Source organism: Geotrypetes seraphini, chromosome 4 (assembly GCF_902459505.1).
Source record: "Geotrypetes seraphini chromosome 4, aGeoSer1.1, whole genome shotgun sequence".
Taxonomy (NCBI): domain Eukaryota; kingdom Metazoa; phylum Chordata; class Amphibia; order Gymnophiona; family Dermophiidae; genus Geotrypetes; species Geotrypetes seraphini.
In genome coordinates this window covers 211,414,827-211,432,994 of record NC_047087.1, presented here as the reverse complement: position 1 = coordinate 211,432,994, position 18,168 = coordinate 211,414,827, and the positions used below count along the sequence as shown (strand labels likewise).

Below are 18,168 nucleotides of genomic sequence, written 5' to 3'. Positions count from 1 at the left end.
TTAGGGGAGGAAGAGTACCATGTAAGATCTTAAATGTTAGGCAGGCACATTTAAAGTGAACCCTAGAAATTACTGGAAGCCAGTGAAGTTTTGACAGAAGCAGGGAAGCATGATCAAATTTACTTTTTGCGAAGATCAACCTAGCCGCAGTGTTCTGGATCCGCTGAAGTTTTTGAAGACTTTTTTTGGTTAGGCTTAAATAGATGGAGTTACAATAGTCCAGTCTGGAAAGAATGATCGATTGTACAAGGAAAGAAAAATGTTGTTGGTGGAAGCAGGATCTCACTTTTCTCAACATGTGAAGACTAAAAGAAACTTTTTTTTTTTTTTTTTTTTTACCAGAGTTGAGATGGTCATTAAAAGAAAGTGTAGAATCAATAATGATGCTCAAAATTTTGCTTGAGAATTCAATCTGCAGTGTGGGACCAGAAGGTAATGAGATGAGCATGGGTAGCTGATCTAATTTTGGGCCAAGCCAGAGAAGTTTTGGTTTGGACTCGTTAAGCTTCATTTGTACAGTGAGGGCCGAGGGTTTGAGTTTCGTTTTGCATGCTATTGTATTCTCAGTGAGGTTAGTAAGGTTCGAGTCTCTCTCAAGAAGGACAAGAATGCTATCTGCATATGTATATAAGGTTTCAAATAATAATAATAATAATAACAGCTTATATACCGCAATACCGTGAAGTTCTATGCGGTTTACAAAGATTAAGCAAAGGTACAAATTGATTGACTTTAAGAGGGGAGGAAGAAAGAGGACAGGAAATAGATGGAGAGTTTCAGAGAAGATATGTAGACGTTGAAAAGAATAGGGGACAGAGGTGATCCCTGTGGGACTCCGCATAAGGAGAAGACATGGTGCCGTTCATGTTAACAGTGTAAGAGTGAGATCGTAAGAATTTCGAGAACCAGCCTAAGACTGTGGAGTCAATACCTATCTCAGAAAGATGGTAAATTAGAATATCGTGGTGGACAACATCAAAGGCCACAGATAAGTTGAATTGTAATAGGACAGCAAACTTGTTACAAGATTGTAGTTGTTGAGCCTTTGAAATTAATGAGGCCAGTAGGGATTCAGTGTCAAGGTAAGAGAATGGAGAATCTCTCTAAATAAGATGAGAGCTGAGTAGATATTGGTCAGGAGAGGAATATTTGCTATAGGATGATAGCTAGATGGTGAGGATGGGTCTAGGTCGGCTTTTTTTAGTAATGGGGTCAGGGCAATGTGACCCATTTCTGCGGAAAAAAGGCCTGATAGTAAGGCAGAGTTTGAATCTGGTGAGAGATGAAATAGCCTGCGTGGGAATTTTCTCTTATAGGTAAGGAGGAAACGGATCTAGGGCACATTTGCAGGATCTTAATTTGTGGCACAGTTTAGAAACCTGGGCTTCGGATACCTGCTCAAAGACTGTCCAAGATCTGTCTGCTGGGATAGGGTTAATGTCGCAGGGCACCAGAGAATTGTAAGTGACTGCTGATGGAAAAGAGCTTCTTATAGTGGTAACTTTTTCATTGAAGAATTTTGCTGGGTCGTCCGCTGTTGGAAGGGAGTAGAGAAGAGTCGTTTTTAGAGGTTAAGGAGCACCAGATATTAAACAAGGTACTGCTCTGGTTATTGGATCTGGTGACTTATCACCGTAGAAATTCTTCCTTGCATTTTTTAGTGCTGTATTGTAGAACTTAATACTGTCCCTCCAGGACTGTCTATCCGCAGGGGATTTTGATTTTTTTCCATTTACGCTCCAGTACTATGTATTTCTGCTTCAGTTCTCTGTGGTATGGAAGATACCAGGATCCTTATGGGAGTAGGAGACAGTTTTAGTAGATAGAGGAGCCAGAGAGCAGTAGGTAGTCTCAGAGAGGTTTACCCAGTTGTGCTAGTTGGTTTCCGGGGCAACAGGCTTAGGACAGAAGGAAAACTGGTTAAGAAATTGGGTCTAGCACTGTTCACTCGCAATTTTTTTGTGGAAGGTAATAGATTTTGTGGCATGGGGTTGAACCCCAAGGTGAGACATAAAAATGGGGAGACAGAAAGTACATAAAAAGTGGTCAGACCAGGGGACATGTTCCCAGCGAACATCTTCGGCTAAAGCTTTGTAATGGTAAGGTCAAGGAAGCTGATGATGTCTAGAGCATGTCCCTTTTCGTGGGTTGGGGAGGACTCAGGAGAGGGAAAGCCCGAAGAGGTGAGAAAGTTGTTGAAATCAATCGCATCCTTGCTGGTGTTATCATCTAGGTGGAGATTAATATCATCAATAATCAGTAATCTTTGAAATTTTAGGAAAGTGTTGGTTATGGTCTCAAAAACAAGTTCAGAGGATTTATTCCAAGGGATTGGTGGATGATATGGTAACAAAATGCCCAATCGGTGATAATGGAGCTCATCGTTGACTGTAGTTAGCATATATTCTAGTGATGTGTCGCTACCCTTTTCAAGGAGCTGAACATCAAGGAATGATTTGTAGAGAAGTGCCAGGCCTCCTCCTTTCTGGCTATTTCTGGAAGAGAAGAGGCCTTGATAACTATGGGAACAGAGATTGTTTTGTGTAAATGAATCATTTTTTGCGATCCATGATTCCATAATGCACAGGAATCCAGGATCGAAATCCCCTAGTAGATCATTTAATGTTTGAGTCTTGTTGCAAGTACTAGTACAGGCTGCAGGATGCAAAATAGTACCTGGCGGGCCGCATGTGGACCCCGGGCTGTGAGTTTGAGACCACTGGTTTTATACTAACCGATGAAACCAAAATTTATGCCAGCAGAGTATCGGGTGATGACATATATTTCTTTGCAAATGTCATCAAAGTAGATCATCCTTCGTTTATTTGAGTTGTTAGTTTACAGCCTAGGCAGTATGTTGCTTGCATGTATGACTACTACTAAAGAATTGGTAACATTTTTGAAATCTTCTTAGAGCATACTGATGCCTTAACTTGTTGCATCCATATGGCCCAGCTCGCACCTTTTATTAGCCTGTTAAGGAGGAAACTGTCTGGGATTCTGAGGAACATATTTTTATGCTTCTTGAAACTCCAATGACTATATTGACAGGGAGGCAGTACACTTCTCCCTCCCTATTCACGGGGTTAGGGGCAGAGCCAGCCCGCGAATTGAGAAAATTTGCAAAATAACTTTTGGGCAAGCTCTGACCCACCCCTGGACCTTACCTGGTGGTCTAGCAGTGGTGTGGGGCAGGAGTGATCTTCATACATTCCTGCCTTGTGCAGAGCCATGGGAACTCACAGCATGGTCTCACGAGACTACAGGAACTCGCAGCATGGCTCTGCATGGGGCAGGAGTGTAGGCAGGTCACTCCTGCCCCGTGTCACCGATAGACCACCAGGTAAGGTCTGTGCTCCTGGGGCGGCTGCTCAGCTCCTCCACCTCCGATCGCCTCCCTCCTTGCCCCGATCCAAGTCTCAGGGCTGTTTTTTTCCAATGCGGGCTGCTAACGAATGATTCTCAGGGGGGGAATCGCAAATAATCGAAACCGCGAATGTTGAAACCGTAAATAGGGAGGGGGAAATGTATAGCTATTCACAGCTCATCCTGTCCAACATTGACAGCAAGTTTAACACATGGTACTCAGGATAGTGAGATAAGTAATTGATAGTGAACTAAGATAATAATAATAATTTTATTTCTTATATACCACTATACCCTAAGATGTGATTTTCCTTATTGTTACCTTTTGTTATATTAAATAAAACCCCAAATTCTTGAATTTAAATGCTACCTTTGTTGTTTCAGCATTGGATGCATCCCACATGTGTTGTAAAGTTGCATGGAAGTAGAAAGCCTTGGTCTACTTTGAGGTCCTTTTTAGCTTATTAAGAACAGTGGGTCTAAAGATGTAGATAGGTGAGTTTTGTAGCTTAAAAATTGTTCTTTCTAATGGTGCAAAAAAAGAAAAGGATTCGAGAATGTACAGTTGTGATATATGGCTTCAAACGTAGCTTTAAAAAACAGTGGGCTTAATTTGTGGGGCATCCACTGTCTGTACTGTCTTCCATTTCCTGAATTTTTAATCCGGGGATGCTTGACTAGACCTGGGAGCCATGACTAGTCAAACATACACTTGTGCATTCTGTAACAAATGATTGGGGTTTTTTTTTTACCAACTTTTGTGGCCATCTAGTAATCCAACTATGCATCTATCACTGTTCTGAGCAGTATGTTTGGATTCGGCCTAAATTTATCCTAGAAATGTGGCTTTCACCCTGGTTGACCAAGTGTTCTTTTCATAACCTGAATCCAAATTTGACATCTTTTTAGTATTCTATGGATAAAAAATAAGTGGCCCACATAAAGGGGCCTTTAACGCTGGACCTAGTTGAGATCATGCCCCAAAACTTTGGCTATCTTCATTAGAAATCTCAGCACATCCCCTGAAAAAATTTCATCAATTTGAGATAGTTGAGTGGGGACCCTCCTTGAAATTGGATCATTTGAAATGGAATTCCCCATTTGCTTTAAATGTCATAAATATATTTGTTAATACTGTAAGTATTTTTATTTAGCATCCTTTTAAATTTGTTTTGTTAATTTTATCACTTGTTTTTGCCGGTAATTGTGGCTTTTGTGTAATAATAATAATTTGTTAAAACCTGTTTATATTTCAGATGTGCCTTTTGGTGGAGCTAAGGCTGGCGTTAAGATTAATCCCAGAAACTACACAGTAAGTTGAGCTTTGGTTTGTTTCTCCATCTTTCACCCAAGTCCCCAACAATTTCCTTCTAGTTCAGTCATTAGTGTAAGTACATGATAAGGGGCAGATGGCTGAATGCCTTTTTAAAAACTGGTCCATATGCTTAATGAGTGACCACAAAAAATGAACCCTACAAAAGTGGAGGCAGAAAAATCACTGAACTAGAAAAAACCTCCCAAACCCCAAGAGAGGAAAATGACTAGGGGAAGGAGACAAAGACCAACTGAACACTCAATCAACTGTGTTAGAAATTAATAAATGCTTAAGCGGGAGAGCCCTCAGTCACACAGCCACCACTGGGAAACCCCAGGGAAAAGCTGACGCAAATTTACACCCAGAAGAGTGTTAACTGCGAAACATCCCCGGGCTCTCTCCGCATAATAAGTGAATAAATAAAGTGCAACAATAAAGTGCAGTATGTGTGAAAAAATATGATTAAATAAAAAAACACACCAATGAATTAAGTTGAAATTTGTCTCTATCCCCCAATCATGGGGCCAAAAGGAAAATGAGTGTCCAAATCTAACCAAGCTGAACACAAACTAGAAGAACTTAGCTTCTCCGTGTGTAGGCAGTCAGCAAAAGATGGCTTCCTCCTACGGGACTCTGTTTCGGGGGTGCACACCCCCTTCTTCAGGAACTCGACTGCGCTGGGTCTCTCAGTTTCTCCGACACAGCTTGGAAAGCGAGGTAGAAAATGGCACTCAACTGGAGAGGACGCCTCCAATTTAAACTGCAGACACAAATGTAATTGGTTAGAAAAGTCAGCTGACTAAACAGCTGACATGCCGAATCTGTAACTATTGAATGAATAAGAGAATACACTGAACTGAAAAATGGTAACAATAATAACTGGCATCTGACAGGACAATGCAGACAAAAATTAAGATCTTTGTAAACCTAAACTAGTAAGTATATTGCCATTCGATATAATCGTTAAGTCCACATGGGGACAAAGTTTGAAGTTCAAAGATCCAGTATTGTTCTCTACGTTGCAGCCAAGCTAGTTTGTCCCCCTGGTGGTCTTCAAACACTTGTTCCATAATAAACCAGCGAAGATCTTGAAAAGCATGGTTAAACTGTATACAGTGAGGAACCATGGGGGCACTCATGGATTGGGTATTAATCCGTGAACGATGTTCAATCAAGCGGGTCCTGACAATCCTCTGTGTCCGGCCCACATATATCATACTGCAGGGGCATATGATAACGTATACAGCCCACTTGGATTTGCAGGTAGTAACTGATTTGAGAATATAGGATTTGTTGGTCCTGGGATGTTGCCATCTGTTCCCTTCGATAGTGGTTTTACAGATGTCACATGTGTCATTGCATTTAGAATGTTGACCATCGCGATTGGAAATCCCCTTGCAGCTGGAATAGTTAGAATGAACCAGTTAATCTGACAAATTTTTTGCACGTGAATATGCAATACGGGGAAAATCTTGGAAAACTGGGTGCAACTGAAGAATGTGCCAGTGCTTCCGCACACTCTGAGCAACCCTCCTAGCGTGATCAGAAAACGCTAAAACGCAAGTGATGCCAGAATCTTCTTGGGCTGGAGTGGTGGAAAGCAACAAATCCCTGTTGGCATACAAAGCCCGGTTGTAGGCATTTTGGAGAACACGATGTGGATAGCCCTTCTCTTTGAACCTGGTAAACAGCTTGCGAGCTTGGTTTCGGAACTCATTGATGTCAGTGCATAACCTGCGGATACGAAGAAACTGGCTTATAGGTAATGATTGTTTCAATTTGGTCGGATGACAACTCGTGTAATTTAAATAGTTGTTAACCTCGACTGTCTTTCTGTATAGTGTAGTGGTTAAAGTGTGATCAGATTTGATAACCCACACATCCAAGAAAGATATTTGGCTAGAATTTGACTCCATGGTGAATCTCAAATTGGAGTCCAAGAAGTTAAGCCAGTCAAGGAAGTGTGATAACAATTCTGCCGGTCCCGTCCAGATGCAGAAAACGTCATCGATGAATCTGCGCCATATTTTGATATAAGGGTACCAGGCTGAAGAATATAAGTGATGTTCTTCGAAACAGGAAACATATATAAGTTGGCAATGCTTGGAGCTGCAGCCGTGCCCATGGCGACGCCATGTGTCTGTAAATAAAATTGTTGATCAAACTGAAAATAATTGTGATTTAATACCAGTTGAGCCAATTGAATGAGAAAATCTGCTCTGATCCGGTCGTGATGAATATCTTGCATGAAAATTCTAGAAATCAATTCAAGAGCAGCTGACTGGGGAATGTTGGAATAAAGGGATTCAAGGTCCATTGTAACTAGTATGTGAGTGTCCTGAATGTCAGTAATGTTAGCAATGCAAGTCAAAAAATGAGTAGTGTCTTTAAGATAAGACCTGGCACTGGTCACCTGAGGTTTGAGAAACCAGTCGATGAATTTGGATAAGGGCTCCAGAACCGTGAATCTAAGGGATACTATGGGTCTACCCGGCGGGGGCATGATTTGCTTATGAACCTTGGGGACTACATAAAATGTCAGGCGTCCGACATTTTATGTAGTCCCCAAGGTTCATAAGCAAATCATGCCCCCGCTGGGTAGACCCATAGTATCCCTTAGAGACACGGTTCTGGAGCCCTTATCCAAATTCATCGACTGGTTTCTCAAACCTCAGGTGACCAGTGCCAGGTCTTATCTTAAAGACACTACTCATTTTTTGACTTGCATTGCTAACATTACTGACATTCAGGACACTCACATACTAGTTACAATGGACCTTGAATCCCTTTATTCCAACATTCCCCAGTCAGCTGCTCTTGAATTGATTTCTAGAATTTTCATGCAAGATATTCATCACGACCGGATCAGAGCAGATTTTCTCATTCAATTGGCTCAACTGGTATTAAATCACAATTATTTTCAGTTTGATCAACAATTTTATTTACAGACACATGGCGTCGCCATGGGCACGGCTGCAGCTCCAAGCATTGCCAACTTATATGTTTCCTGTTTCGAAGAACATCACTTATATTCTTCAGCCTGGTACCCTTATATCAAAATATGGCGCAGATTCATCGATGACGTTTTCTGCATCTGGACGGGACCGGCAGAATTGTTATCACACTTCCTTGACTGGCTTAACTTCTTGGACTCCAATTTGAGATTCACCATGGAGTCAAATTCTAGCCAAATATCTTTCTTGGATGTGTGGGTTATCAAATCTGATCACACTTTAACCACTACACTATACAGAAAGACAGTCGAGGTTAACAACTATTTAAATTACACGAGTTGTCATCCGACCAAATTGAAACAATCATTACCTATAAGCCAGTTTCTTCGTATCCGCAGGTTATGCACTGACATCAATGAGTTCCGAAACCAAGCTCGCAAGCTGTTTACCAGGTTCAAAGAGAAGGGCTATCCACATCGTGTTCTCCAAAATGCCTACAACCGGGCTTTGTATGCCAACAGGGATTTGTTGCTTTCCACCACTCCAGCCCAAGAAGATTCTGGCATCACTTGCGTTTTAGCGTTTTCTGATCACGCTAGGAGGGTTGCTCAGAGTGTGCGGAAGCACTGGCACATTCTTCAGTTGCACCCAGTTTTCCAAGATTTTCCCCGTATTGCATATTCACGTGCAAAAAATTTGTCAGATTATCTGGTTCATTCTAACTATTCCAGCTGCAAGGAGATTTCCAATCGCGATGGTCAACATTCTAAATGCAATGACACATGTGACATCTGTAAAACCACTATCGAAGGGAACAGATGGCAACATCCCAGGACCAACAAATCCTATATTCTCAAATCAGTTACTACCTGCAAATCCAAGTGGGCTGTATACGTTATCATATGCCCCTGCAGTATGATATATGTGGGCCGGACACAGAGGATTGTCAGGACCCGCTTGATTGAACATCGTTCACGGATTAATACCCAATCCATGAGTGCCCCCATGGTTCCTCACTGTATACAGTTTAACCATGCTTTTCAAGATCTTCGCTGGTTCATTATGGAACAAGTGTTTGAAGACCACCAGGGGGACAAACTAGCTTGGCTGCAACGTAGAGAACAATACTGGATCTTTGAACTTCAAACTTTGTCCCCATGTGGACTTAACGATTATATGGAATGGCAATATACTTACTAGTTCAGGTTTACAAAGATCTTAATTTTTGTCTGCATTGTCCTGTCAGATGCCAGTTATTATTGTTACCATTTTTCAGTTCAGTGTATTCTCTTATTCATTCAATAGTTACAGATTCGGCATGTCAGCTGTTTAGTCAGCTGACTTTTCTAACCAATTACATTTGTGTCTGCAGTTTAAATTGGAGGCGTCCTCTCCAGTTGAGTGCCATTTTCTACCTCGCTTTCCAAGCTGTGTCGAAGAAACTGAGAGACCCAGCGCAGTCGAGTTCCTGAAGAAGGGGGTGTGCACCCCCGAAATGGAGTCCCGTAGGAGGAAGCCATCTTTTGCTGACTGCCTACACACGGAGAAGCTAAGTTCTTCTAGTTTGTGTTCAACTTGGTTAGATTTGGACACTCATTTTCCTTTTGGCCCCATGATTGGGGGATAGAGACAAATTTCAACTTAATTCATTGGTGTGTTTTTTTATTTAATCATATTTTTTCACACATACTGCACTTTATTGTTGCACTTTATTTATTCACTTATTATGCGGAGAGAGCCCGGGGATGTTTCGCAGTTAACACTCTTCTGGGTGTAAATTCGCGTCAGCTTTTCCCTGGGGTTTCCCAGTGGTGGCTGTGTGACTGAGGGCTCTCCCGCTTAAGCATTTATTAATTTCTAACACAGTTGATTGAGTGTTCAGTTGGTCTTTTTCTCCTTCCCCTAGTCATTTTCCTCTCTTGGGGTTTGGGAGGTTTTTTCTAGTTTAATGAGTGACCACAGCATTGATGCCTGTAAATACTGCCTGTGCACCACCTTTGTTTGACCTGCCTGGGATAGCACCCAGCAGTGGTATTAGACCTGCCCCATAAACAATGCAGTTAACTTACATTGTAAAATAGTGAAGCTCTTCAAACCTTGGTTGCATGAATTTTTTGCTTTGAGTAGAAATGAGAATATCTAGATAATAGAAACTTTTAAAATTAACTAGCTGGGTAACTGAAATTGTAGCTTTGTGTAACAGATGCTAAGAATTAGGGCTGCATGTTAACTGTGGTTAATGCCACATTCCGGCATCTCCACCCCTCATACTTGGCTTACCCTTAAGCCAGTCTTCAGCCCTGCAGCCAATGGCAGCCCTACTGAAAAGTTGCCTGTGGCCTGCACCAGGCCTTTCCTTCTAATAGAATTTCCTGTTTGGTTTGTTTTTTAGAAAAACAGGTGAGTCAGAGGAAAAGGCTTGGTATAGGCAGCCTTTCAGTAAGGTTGTCACTGGCTGTAGGACCGAAGACTGGCCTAAGGATGAACCAGGTGGAGGGAGGGAGTCAGCAAGCTGCAGTAGAGTGGGGAGGAGAGATGCTGGCTCATATTGGTGAGGGAGAGAATTAAGAGAGACATGGGGCTTTGATGTGGCATTGGGAAGAGGTCGACCCTTCCATGAACTTCAGACAAAATATGGGTTCTTCCTTAGGCTCCCCCCCCCCTTTCTATTTACCAGTCCAACATTATTTACAGGCATCAGGGCTTTTGCGGGAGCTGCTTAAGGGGAAAACTCCTCCATTTGATAAGCTAATTGGTCCCTCCCTACTGAAAGGGGCTATTTTGGCTATATATAGGTGCTTATATAGTGTTCTCCCCAGAAATTCTTTCTAGCTGGGTGGAGCGGGATGGGGAAATTTGGTGGTGGGGAAAATGAAAAGGTCCTTTTACTAAGGCTTGCTAGCCATTTTAACAAATGCTAACGTGTCCATTATAGTTTATGGATGCGTTAGCGTTTAGTGTGCGCTAAAACAGCTATCACGCCTTAATAAAAAGATCTCTAAATGTGCACTATTTTTATTAGTTGATTATTATTAATTATTTTCCAATGCTCAATATGACTTTCTTTTTTAAGGTTTGACTCTTAGGCAGTGTTCCAGTAGCATTTAAGCCACCTTTGGAAAAAAAAGTAATGCAGATCCTCTTATTCTGAATAACTACTGGCCAGTATCAAACCTTCCATTTCTTTCAAAACTACTGTACTTCAAACTCATGTTGAATTAGTTAATGCTTTGCATCCCCGGCAATCTGTGTTTTAAGACAGCACAGAGACAGTAGTTCCTGCCTTAGGGTTCCTTATACAAAGCTGCGATAGCAATTCTGCCACAGCAAATGCACTGAAGCCCATAGGAATTGAATGGACTTTGGTGCATTTGCCATGGGAGAATTGCTACTGTGGCTTTGTAAAAGGGACCCTTACTTAGTGAACTCCATACTAGTCACCTAGAAACCAATGTTTCTCAACTTCTTCAAGCCAAGTACCCCCCTAAGTCTAACAAATACCAACTGAGTACCTCAGTCCCAGCTCCGTCCCTGACACCACTTCTATTATAATAGTACTAATTGTAATGCAATTTCTTCCATTCATTTTTCATGTACACACAACCCTACTGTACAACCATTAAAATACTCCTCCCCAATGTCAAAATTATAAAAATCCTATTAATATAAAAATAATAATAATGCAGAATACATTTATAAGTCCAACTTTAAAAGCAAGGATAAGCCTCCCCCAATACACCCCCAAACAATAAGATGTATAATCTAGAAAAGTGTTTCTCTATAGCACTGCAACTGCATCAATAACCCCAGGACTACCATACTAGGAAAACAATACCTTCCTTAAATAAGTCAAAGGATACTAAGGAGAAAACTTGTTCATTCAGGTGCAGCATAACAGAAAGATGCACACTAGTTCTATTCATGATACTCAGAAAAAAACCCAACAAAACACATCCTTCAAAAAACGTGCTCAGGGTTTACAGTTTTTCCTCTATCTCTCTCAACAGCCCATCCTTCCACGTTACAACTTTGTATACCATTCAAAACACAGATGTCATAGTCTAATGCACTTGTCTTCGCCAGGCATCCTTGTCCATGCTGTACCAACCTGCTACAGATAAACTAAAACTAAGCACAAAAACATTTTCCCATCCCTTGCCTCCAACAAATCAGCATATCTAAGGCCATAATACCTTAAAACCTCATCGCCTATATACGATTTACAGCTCACATTGGGCAGTTAAAAATTATCACATTCTTCAAGCATCCAGTCCCTGCTCTGTTAAATAACACCAGTTAGGACCCTCCCATTGCAGAATCTTTTTTTTTCGGGGGGGGGGAGGGCAAGGTCACAACGGTTCATAGTTATTCGCTTGCGGGACTTCAGCGCGCCAACATTTCAGCGCAGACAAATCATCACAAGACTCCAGCACACCGCCTAAAAAGTTACTTTTAAAGAGCTCCAACGCGGGGTGTAAGTGGGGAACTCCCCCACCCCCCCCCGTTTACTTCATACTGTTCACGCTGCCATTGGGGGAGTTGTGGGGTTGAAACCCTCCATTATAGAGTAAACTTAACTTTTTCCCAATTTTCCTAAAAAAAAAAAAAAGTTCAGTTTTCTCTATAATGACACCCCCCCCCCAATGGCAGCGCGAAAAGTATGAAGTAAAGTGGGGAGGTTCCCCCCCACCCCCGTTAGAGCTCTTTAAAAGTAACTTTTTAGGCGGAGCACTGGGGTCTTGCACCGATTTGTCTGTGCTGAAATGTGGGTGCGCCGAAGTCTCGCGCGCTTTTGTCCTATCACCGGTCAGAAGTAGCTTTCACTATGTTTTATGTTCCCAAATGCCTGTAAACATAAATAAATGTGCTTAGACTTCTTGACTTGTGTGTTTAAAGTCAAGGGTTGAATGGAAAGAGTTAATCCTAAATACCAGAAAGTCACAGGCAAATAATGAATCAGTTTAGTCACAGTGGCACTCGGCGTCTCATCTCCTGGGGCTCCGGCTGTAACGGCCTTGGGATAGTTGTCTGGTTAGCGGTTCGGGGCTTGTGGGCGCTGCCAGAGCTAAGCTGCGGTGGGCAATAGGAGCCGTGGTTCCAGCCCCGGTGCCGGGCATCTTCCTCCTCCTCTTCCCCCGGTAGCCACTTGACTTGCCCCAAACCAAAGCTGCGCAGGAGCTGCCAAAAGCCTTGCACTGTCAGCGAGCTGTTGTCACCATAGCATGTGAAAAGCACGTGCATCTGCCACTGCTGAGCCAGCAACGCCCGCTCCCGGTCCACGGCAGCCAGCTCTAGCTCTACACTGTTTCCGCCACCGGCCGTGCAAAGAGAACAAGGGTGGCGAGATGAGCATCGACAGCATCAGCCCTGCCCAGCCGCCCCTTCCCTCCCAGCTCATACATCTGTCAGCAAAGTTGCTAGGCAAATCGTAAGCTTCCCTCCATAGGTCAGCGACGGAGGGAAGCTTACAACTTGCTTCGGGCCTTCCTTGTTGCCAGGTCCTGCCTTCGCGGAAACAGAAAGTAGGCAGGACCCGGCAGCGAGTTGTAAGCTTCCATCCATCGTTGACCAGTCTCCTGCCTGTCTCCTGCCTTAGCCCGTAGCGAACTCATGCTTCGGGGCTCTAAGGTGTGCGTGCCGGCTTCCCTTCTCTTCTTCCCCCCCCCCAGACGTGACTTCCGGTTTCGGAGGGAAGAGAAGGGAGGCCAGCACGTACACCTTAGAGCCCCGAAGCATGAGTTCGCGTCTCCAAGCCAGTGAGAGGTGGTTTTTTGGGGGGATTTTTTTACGTTGAGCGGCGGCAGCTGCAGGATTCCCGATGGATGACAGCCGGGTGGTCATCTAAATTAGGCGGGCGGAGCGTCCGGCTAAAAGGCCCTGGGGAGAACACTGCTTATACTCTCGGGGTTCAATGTCATTACCCTATATGAGGGCATGGGAGGTGGATTTAGGGCAATAGGAAACAATATGGTGGGCAGTCTCCTCATTAGGGATTGTAGCATTTCTGGAAATGGATATAAAGTACTTTTGAGATGGTATTATGCCACGGAAGGGAAACAGGGATGGGGGGATGGGCAATGTTGGAGAGGGTGTGGGGAAGTGGGGGACCTATTTGCATATGTGTTGCGAGTGTTCTTGGGTGCAGGGGTTTTGCGGTTCTGTATTTTGGGAGCTATCCCGGATATTGTGTAAAGTGCCTGGCTCTTGGGTTCGATCTGGAGCAAGGAGTCTAGCTTTTGCAAGCTGGCTCTCCAACTGCTGCCGGGCTTGTGATTGCTGCCAGTTGGAACCAACCCACAGCACTGGACTGGACAATTGTGGTGCAGAAGCTACAGAAGTGGCAGAATATGTATAAGCTGATATGCCTTACAGCATGGCAAAAGACATGGTTATGATAACATTTGGAGGAGCTTTGAATTGAGGGTGAATGCTTTGTGAAAATTGTGGGTAAGGGAGGGTGTGGAGGGGTTCAATTCTATAGTTTCTTGTTCACTATATAGGAGATGGGGGGAGGTATTGGGGGTACCGAGGGGTTGGGTATTATAATTTACAAGTATTTGGGAATGGGTGCGTTACAGATGACACATGCACATGTTTAATTTACCATCATGATTGCAGCCTGTTTCCTTGTTGCTATGATACAATGATTGAAGTGGGTTGTTTGTTTTTTTTACTTTGCTATGTTGCTGGTTTCTCTTTTTTTGAATAAAGACTATCAATTAAAAAAAATAAGAGACCTGGGGTGAGGAGGGGAGGGAGAAAGGAAGATATTGGGGACACTCCTCCCTTGGGTTTGGGCTCCCTTTGAAGCTGCAGCACCTGTTCACTGATGGGGTAGCTGAAGCCTGCTGAAGTCTGCTGTGAGTTGCCCTCTTCCTCCTCGTACTGCCTCAGGAGTAGAGAAATGAGTGACATGCTTCCAAACACCGCCATTTGCATAAACTGAGCATGCTCAGAGTGCTGGCATTGTTGGCTGGAGGCATCCTGCTAACTTCTTCAGTCTTGAGACAGCACAAGGAGGTAGCTTTGTCAATGGATTTCTTTGATTGGCGATGTCTTCAGCATCCTTACCAGCAAAGATATGCCTAATTTGGGGAGGAGGAAGAGAATGTGTGGGCCCCTCAAGGATTGGCTGTACCTCACCTTTAATCAAACAATCGCAATTTAAAAATTTAATCGAAATGCAGACCTACTAAGAAAATGTAAGGTATGGAAACATAGGAAATGATAGCCGATAAAGACCATTTGTCCTATCCAGTTCTCCTATCCATACTAACTGCTGAGCTCTACAATCCCTTACTGTCCTTTAATATTTACTATGCTTGTCCCATTCTTTCTTGAATTCAGATACTGTCCTCATGTCTGTTACTTTTGGTTAGTGTGTAGTTGATATACTACCTAATCAGGTAAGCAGGTCAAAGTGGTGCATGTAAAAAAAAAAAAAGCCAGTTAATAGGATAGGTCACAAGCATACAATAAATTACAACCACGATCGGTATCTTTGTCTGGTCAGGCAATCAGTTTGGTGCCTGGTCATAAAAAGCTTGTTGGAAAAATTAGGTTTTAAGTGAAACCTTGAATTTTTAAAAGGATTGTTTTGAGCACAGAAAGGTATAAGCCATTCCAAAGATTGGGCGTTAAAAAGTAGAAAGCAAAATGTCTTATGACTTCGTAATGAACTTGTTTTTAGACCTGGAAGAACATAGTGGGAATCTAGTGAGCTTAAATGTCATTTGGGCATGTAGGTTCTTACCAAAACAAAAACAAAAGTAGGCCTGGATAGCAGGCTTGGTGAGTCAAGCATAATATTTTGAATTTGATTCAGAAAGGAATAGGGAGCTAATGTGGTCAGATGAGTGACATTTTCATATTTCTGGAATCTACAAAGCAGGACTGTCCCAAGCCAGATATGTGCCCTATGTGATGCGCCCCCTAGAGCTCCTATTTTCTCACTGTGTCACAGCCAAGCAAGGAAGGCAATGTATAGGACAGTTTTGTAGACCCTGCCTCCCAGTCACATTGCCTGCACATAGCTTGCTACAATCCTTCTACGAAGAAGTCTTGCTGTGGTGTTATGTGTTTGAAGACATTAAGGCCCAGATTCACTAAAGGTAGCGATTCAATCGCTGTTGGCCGATTACTGGCCAACAGTAATTGATTCATTTCCTTTTTTGCGTGCAAATAATTTGCACGGAGGTGCAAATCATTTGCGTGCAAACTCCCTGACTCAATTGCTCAGTGAACGATTGAGTCAGGGCAGCCCTGAAAGTAGTGATAGGAGAAGCAGCCTTTTCTCACTGCTGTTGATGGCTTTTTTTTTTTTTTTTTTTTTTAAATGGGACAGATATTTTGCGTGTATTACACATGCAAAATATCTGGCCAATTAACCCCCCCCCCCCGTCAAATGCACCCCCCCTTCCCAAAGAAAAAGGCTGGAGGGATGCTCACTCCCTCCTGCCAACGGTCGGCTCCCCGACCAAAAAAAAAATGGCAAGGGGAATGCCAACTCCCTCCTGCCAGCAAATACCTCCCCCTACTCCTGAAAAAACCCAGCAGGAGGGTTGACCACTCCCTCCTGCCACCGACCCTGGACCCCTGCCCCACGGCTCCACGACCCCCCTCCCTGTACCTCAAAATGTTGGGAGCAGGAGGGGTGCTCAGTCCCTCCTGCTCTGTAGGCCTCCTGGATGCGACTGGGCCTTAGGCCCTGCCCCGGTGCATCATGTGATGCACGATGAGGGGCCTAAGGCCCTGATTGGCTCAGGTACCTGAGGGCCTGAGGTGCCTGAACCAATCGGGGACATCCTTAGGGAGTAGCCTAAGGAAGTCCCTGATTGGCCAAAGCTATTTATTTTTTCAATTATATTGGTACCAGTCTCTGGTTTACAGCGTCTCCCCTTTCTCTCTCCCCCCCATCATCTCTCTCCTCTGTCTTTCCTTCCCCCCAACATCTGCCCTCTCTCTCCCCTGTTCTATCCAGAATCTGTCTTCAATTCTGCACAGCATCTGCCCCACCCTCTCCCCTTCCTTCCTTATCTTCCTGTTGTCTGTCTGACATCCAGTGTTGACAACTTCTCTCCCCAACTTCCAGATATCAACTATGTGCCCTCTCTCCTTTCCATGCAGCATCTCCCCTTTTACTTCCTCCCCCTCCATCTCTCATCTTTCTCTTCCCCATACCATCTGCCCTTTTTCTCTCCCCTCTTCCCTTCTATCCAGTGTCAGCCACGTCTCTTTCACTTTCCCCCTTCTGTCATCTCCCATCTTTCTCTTCCCCACACCATCTGTCCTCTTTCCCTTTTTTGCATCGCCTTCTGTACAGCATCACCCCCATCCCCTCCCTCTTTCCATCCAGTGTCTTCTTTCTTTCGCCTCCTCACCTTTTCATCAGCTCTCCCTCCTGTCTCTTCCCCATCTGACATCCCAGCTGCTGCTTCTGCTTGTGCTGCGCACCAAAAGCAGCACTTCTCTCCTACCTCCCATGGCCACCCTAGCCACTGTTACTGCTCATCTAAAGAAACAGCAGCAGTGGCAAAACAGTCTACCTCACTCTCCTGCGGGGCCACACTCGCAGCCTCAGTCTGCACAGCTGCCATTCACGCCTCTCTGACATCTTCCAGTTCTATGACAGAGCCCGCAGCTGATCATATTGAGGCTGCAAGTGCAGCTGGCAGGACAGTGAGGCAGCCTGTTTTGCCGCTGCTCTGCTCATATAGAGAGGCAACAGAAGTAGTCGGGATGGTGGTAGGGAAGTGCTGCTCCTGTTGCGCAGTGTCTTCAAAAGAGGTGTGTGGCCCTGCAACTTAAAGGGAATATTGCATCTGCAATATCTTCTAGATAGAAAAATTGCCTGTGACATGATGAATGGATTAATGAAATTTGAATGTATTCATTTACCCAAAAAATTAAACATTGCATGAATATACAGCCTCATGCTACATAATTAAAAATGAATCCTTATTTCATGATGAATAACTTTTGGACTAAAGTGTATCTTAAATATCTTAACTATCTTTGGATAGCTTTTTCTTCAAAAAAGCATTTTCTTAAAACAATCCAGTTTAAATTTTAAAAATCCAATTTTTATCCTGCCTGTCTGCCTATCGTACATCTTCATTTAAACCTTGAGCAAGACAGCAAGGACATGTATTGCTTTTCAGTGTAGGGACAGCCTGACTGCATGTCTTAACTAGACTATAAAGTCCCAAGAAGTTAAGGCATGTAGTACTATACAGTAACATAATGGACAGTCATCTGGGATGTACTATTCAATTCATAATTTCCATGCCTTTTGCACATGCCTTAACTTCTTGGGAATTTATAGTCTAGTTAAGACATGCAGACAGGCTGTCCCTACACTGAACAGCATTTTGGTTGTATAGGGTCAACAGCAAGAGTCTGTAAAGTGAAACAAAATGGAACAATATTTTGAAATGTTTAATATCTTCCTGTTTGTGCTGTACTGTGGAACATAAAAATGCTGCATTAGGATCAAATTGATTGCTTATTGGGAAAAGTTTGTTTTTATTTGTG

The 18,168-nt window shown here is 43.4% G+C and overlaps 1 protein-coding gene across 1 annotated transcript in view; it reads left to right on the top strand.

Moving 5' to 3' along the window:
- GLUD1 (glutamate dehydrogenase 1) overlaps positions 1-18,168 on the top strand; it is a 154,307-nt gene that overhangs the window by 53,110 nt on the left and 83,029 nt on the right. Inside the window, exon 3 of the mRNA XM_033941121.1 lies at positions 4,623-4,678. Coding sequence (XP_033797012.1) covers positions 4,623-4,678 — 56 coding nt within the window. The remainder of the gene's footprint in view (positions 1-4,622; positions 4,679-18,168) is intronic.